Source organism: Ananas comosus, linkage group 20 (assembly GCF_001540865.1).
Source record: "Ananas comosus cultivar F153 linkage group 20, ASM154086v1, whole genome shotgun sequence".
Taxonomy (NCBI): Eukaryota; Viridiplantae; Streptophyta; class Magnoliopsida; order Poales; family Bromeliaceae; genus Ananas; species Ananas comosus.
Window position 1 is genome coordinate 7,337,373 of NC_033640.1, and position 5,498 is coordinate 7,342,870.

Genomic DNA, 5,498 nt, shown 5'->3' on the forward strand with positions numbered 1-5,498 from the left:
GTTCTTGTGGGCCATGTCAATCATTGCTATTTCTTATGTTCTGATTTAGGAAGTCAACTGTTTTGGTATCCTCTGACAAGCTTGCACATGCCTGATTTGATATTTTCTTCCATAAATGGAGAATATCCATATCACATCCACAATTACATTCTCTGTAAAAAAAAAAAAATCATCTTTAGTAACTAAAAAAAATTAAATTAAATTAAATTAAATTAAAGAAAAAATTTCAAAAACCCCCCATGTGGTTTCGCACTTCTCCACTTTAGTAACCTATGGTTTAAAGTGTATCAATTTGCCCCATTGTGGTTTTGTTTTTATCTTTTCGGCAGCTTTTTTTTCTTAATATTTTGTTAAATTATATACAAAAAAAACTTCAGATACCCACCTAGATTTATCGAATATTTACTTTAGTACACTTAAATTTTAACTTTTTCACTGATTCAAGAAAAAAAAAATTGATACTAAAAAGAGAAAAACGAAATCACAATAGGGCAAATTGATATACTTTAAATTACAGGATACTAAAGTGAAAAAGTGCGAAATCACACGAGGGGTTTTTGAAGTTTTTTCTAAATTAAATAAATGCTCCTTGCCACTAAGTAGTTTGGGTTGGTGCATGTTGCATCTATGAGTAATTGTTTTCTAATTTGAATTCTGCTTGAAGCAGAAATAAGCTGAAATAAGTAATTTGATAACTTTGATAATTAATGCTTGCATTCCCAACATTCCCAACCACACTCTTAATCTATCTTCCATCTCGTTTGGTAATTCAAATTACAATGAAAGTCTTAAGAGAAAGATATATAGCATGATATCCGCTTCGTCTAATTTTTTTTAAAAAAATAAATTTAGCTGAAAATATAAAATAATTAGATTTCAAATTTGAAAATTCTCAGAAACCAAATACCAATTTTTTTTGCTATTTGTGTTAGGACCAGTCGATAATAAGAAATAAAGTTATAGTATATATTAATATTATATAAACAGAGGAGGAGGCGGAGGCGCCGACAATAATTTATTAGGAAACAAATAAAGTACCTTAATAAATGAATAAAAGAATACAGAAAAATCTGAAAGCAGCTGGTGGCAGCTGTATTATCAGCAAGCCACTAATAATTGATTAGGTTGTTGGAATAAGTCTCTCTGATTTCACAAGATTAACAAATCCATTAAAAAACTACTTGTGTGAAAATAACTTGTCTAAACTTGGTGGAAATAATTCACAACTATTTCAGAGATGGAGAAAGAAAGATTCACTCAAGTTCACAAGCAAAATTCCTTTTTAACTGCATTGACGAAATAACCTAACCTTAACATAAAAAAGAAGAATCTCCTTTTCTTCTCGCAGACTCTGAAATGTTGCTTTCGAAACAGATACAAAATTATCACTTTCATCTTGAGAATGTGTTTGGACTGCACTGTGCTGCTTTTCTTATGGCGTATACTCCAACAAATGTTGCTTTCGGAACAGATGGACAATTATTGCATCTTCCACCAAACAAATAATATAATCCCTTGTCCCACGGGTAAACCATTTACTACACTCTTTTTGCGCTAGAGACATGCAATTCCTTATTTTCTAAACTGTTTAAGGGGAAAATGATTCACCGTACTATTATTGGTTTTTTTTTTTCCATATAAAATAAATGATAAAGGGAATCGATTGTAATGAACATTGATATTTTTTTTTAATTTTAATAACACAGCTCAAATTTCTTTCCCGGTCTCAGATTTATATGGTGTACGAACAAGAGCTATTACACAACGGCGACTTAATTCTTTCACCCAGATTTTGTAACACAAGCTGTTGCAAGCCCGAAACAAATAAGTTATGACATATAACAACAGTATGGAGAGCAGGCAGAAATCTGAGGCTTTTGGGGTGGGGGGAAATTTGGAGCGATCAGGCGATCCGGCGGCAGAGGGTGACGCCGTCGCCGACGGGGAGCTGGCAGATCTCGACGCGGGGGTCGACGGCGAGCGCCTTGTTCAGCTCGAGCACGAAGTCGCGGTAGTAGCGGACGTACTTGCGCAGGGGGGCGTCCGGCGGGGCCACCACCGTGCCGTTCCACAGCGTGTTGTCGTACGCGATCAGGCCGCCCGGCTTGACCAGGTCGAGGAGGCGCTTGTGGTAGTTCAGGTAGTTGTCCTTGTCCGCGTCCACGAACACGAAGTCGAACGACCCGTAGTTCTTCTTCTGCACCCCGGCAACAAACAAACATGTTTCCATAATTTCATTAATGATAGAACTGACCAGATTCAATAAATCTATTATTTTTTTTTAGTAGTAAGAGTCAATTCGACACGATCGAGAATCGAGTGGTCTTACATCTTCTAGCAATTGATCGAGGACGGGCAGAGCAGGGCCCTCGCGGAAGTCGATCTTGTGCGCGACGCCGGCCTTCTCGATCACCGGCAGGCCGAGCTCGTAGTTCTCGCGGTTGATATCCATTGCCAGTATCTTTTTCCCAAAAAAACAAAAAAAAAAAAAAAATCACCAAAACTTAATTCAGATCTGATTATCAGAATTCCCCCCAACAAAAGAAGAAAGAAAAAATAAATAAAATAAAAAAAACACTAAACTGGCGTCGTCGGGGAGGCGAGGGCGGTGCGAGAGGAGTAGCGGTGTAGACGCCGATCATCGTTCTTCTTGGCGTTTGATCAGCTCAGCAGCATTTCAGGAACTGCCCTCGTCGGCGACGTGGTCATGGATATTCCTGCGTTGTCAAAACCCGCAAAATTTGTTAAAATCAAATCTCTACAACACAAAAAAAAAAAAAAAAAAAAAGAGTACGAAACGTGGGACAGCGATTGGTCTGGAACATAGATAGATCAGATCTGGTAGGACTTGTTTATATATACCATGGGTGCTTGGCCGTGATCTCGCGGAGCTCCTTCATGCACTCGGGCTCGCGAGGGTAAACGCTCGTCTCCAGTATATACTATATGCAGCAAGCATTCAGATCGGAGATTGTGAGACATTAACAATCAGATCTCGCCATAAAATTATGCGAAGAAAGAAAGAAATAAAATAAGAATCAAATAGTAATTATTATTAATTACCTGATAAAGCGCGTCGCTCTGGAGGAGGCTCTTGTGGCCGACCTCCTGATGCCGCCCCTGCTCCTTGCCGTTCGCGCCGTTTGCGCCGTTCGCCGCGCCATTGGCGGCGCCGTTCACGCCGTTCGTCGTCGTCGTCGTCGCCGCGCCATTCGCTGTTGTTGCCATCGTTGTGAGAGAGGGGAGATGCTCGGAGATGGATGTGCGAGAGGAGATTGCTTGGTTGTTCCTTGCTAGGTACTGGCTTGGTCGAATGGACGTCGTGGGGGGTCTGTATATATAGTAGTAGTAGTAGAGTAGTAGTTTCACGGCAAAATTAAAAAATAAAATAAAATAAAAAGGCATATAAAATTTAAAACTGGTACTTGTACTATTTTGATATGCCAAGTTGGTTGCCATGTGGCCTCGCGGCTGTAACTTCCGCACATTGAGCTTCCGTACGACGTTTAGACTTTGGGCATTTGCATGTTACGCTTAAATATTCCCAATGTTTATAAGAAAATAATAATTTTTCTGGAAAATCATCTTTTTAGTATTGCTTTGAGTTAACTCAAATTAGGTAGACAGTTTACAAATAAGTTGAAAGCTAAATTTTTGGCAGACTAGTGTCCTATTGGTTGCAGGTTATTCAGTATAAAAACTCTGTCGTGTGATTGAAAGGTAAAAATCGATTGTTACATTTTAAAAACTTTAATTATTTATAATTTGCTATGATAATATATTTTATTTATCAAAAATTTGTCTTATTCTAAGTAACTGAGTTGAATGTTGCTATAGTGTTCATTTTGGACGTTTGTTTATATTTCGTATCCTCAAGTGAGATATTAATCCATCTAAACATAATTAAAAAAGAGAAAAGTTCAGAAAATGAAATAATTGGGGGAAGGAGTTAGGCGTTGTGTAATAAATTATACACATGTTTACCAGAAAAAAGGACAAAGGAAAGGGGTGGGCCGTGAGCGTGGGGTTGAATGGTTCGGGGGTGGGTGACCGGCGTAACCGTGGAGGCTACTGCCACTACTGGTGGTTTTGGGTTGGTGAGCACCCCGCGCTAGGCGTGGGAACTGGGCCCCACTGTTCCCTGTTTGTGGGGTCCACTCCCACCTACCCCGCCCTAGGCGTGGGAAACGGGTCAGCAATTTTTTTTTTTTTTTTTTTTTGAAGATCAATTTTGAATATCATTTCTGTGATTTCGTACTTCAGTATATGTGATACAAAATATATTAATTTAGTATTCTGTAATTTTTTTTTTATTATTTTTTTTATTAATTTTTCGCTAAATTATATATAAAAAATTTAAGATATCTCAACTATAGTTTATCGAATATTTACTTTAGTATTTTTTTATTTTAACTTTATTACTGATTTAACGAAAAATATTAATATAAAGAAAATAACAAAAAAAAAAAATTGCGGGATACGAAAATAATATATGTTAAATTACAGGATATTAAAGTAACTGAAAAAATGTAAAAGTTGTATTTGAAGTTTTTTTTATTATTTTTACTCTTAATTTAAATTTTTTAATTTTTTTTAAAAAAATTAATTTTTATGGTGAATAGTTGTTGTCAGAGTGGAGTGGAGTGGACGTGAGGGGGACCGACCGTCTGCCGAGATCTGGCCACCAAACCCACGTTCTCTATCGTGGTGCCGCCTGCTGCCGTTCCGAGACATTTCGCTTAATTAATTAGAGAGAGACGGAGCGAAAGAGGACACCTTGTAATAAATTATGAATTATCCCTGCAGTAAATTTAAAAAAAAAGAAAAAAAAAAAAATCAGCGAAGATCTTTCCAGTATAAGGATCCGTGAACGAGCTCCCCGATCCGCTATCATATGTTAATTTTATTTTTATACATGATTTACAATTTTTTTTGAATTTTAGTGTTAAAAAAATATCTAAGGAGTTCTTCATTGGAGACCGAACAACTGTGTGGCAGCGAATTGATTTCAATGAGAAATCATTGCGGAGCTCTCAAGTGTAAATTTTATCCACTTTGTTTTCAACCAATAAAGATGTCAATGGCCACGACTATTCAAGATTAGGCTGGGATTAACGGATACTAAACATGTTTGATTTCCATTACGCGTATCAGAAAACAAAAACCCTGTGGAAGGATTGGGGTTCGGATATGATTTTCATCTATACTCAACCTAAATCTGAATCCGAGTCCGAATAAATCCGAATCAGTTATCTATTATATAATATATGTTGGATTTTATTGGATTTGATTGTGATTTAAAACTTGTTAGGCATTTTGAGGAGTCTAATAATTAATGGGTGTTGCTTGGAAAGCCAACTAAAATTTTTATTTGTAAGATTTAGTCCTACATTGAAAACTAAAAAAGTATTGATCGTATATATATATTCTTTTATTCTCAAACTGGTTATTTGCGAGAAAATAACAGTTATACTTTCGTTTAAACACACGCACGGCAC

The 5,498-nt window shown here is 36.8% G+C and overlaps 1 protein-coding gene across 1 annotated transcript; it reads right to left on the reverse strand.

Annotated features, from left to right (window-relative positions):
- LOC109725571 (caffeoyl-CoA O-methyltransferase-like) lies at positions 1,651-3,312 on the reverse strand. Its single transcript, XM_020254813.1, has 5 exons — positions 3,064-3,312; positions 2,856-2,942; positions 2,584-2,646; positions 2,330-2,461; positions 1,651-2,197 (listed from the first exon to the last, which is right to left on the reverse strand). Exons 1-5 carry the CDS (start codon positions 3,226-3,228, stop codon positions 1,904-1,906), a joined length of 741 nt encoding a protein of 246 aa, XP_020110402.1. The 5' UTR covers positions 3,229-3,312; the 3' UTR covers positions 1,651-1,903.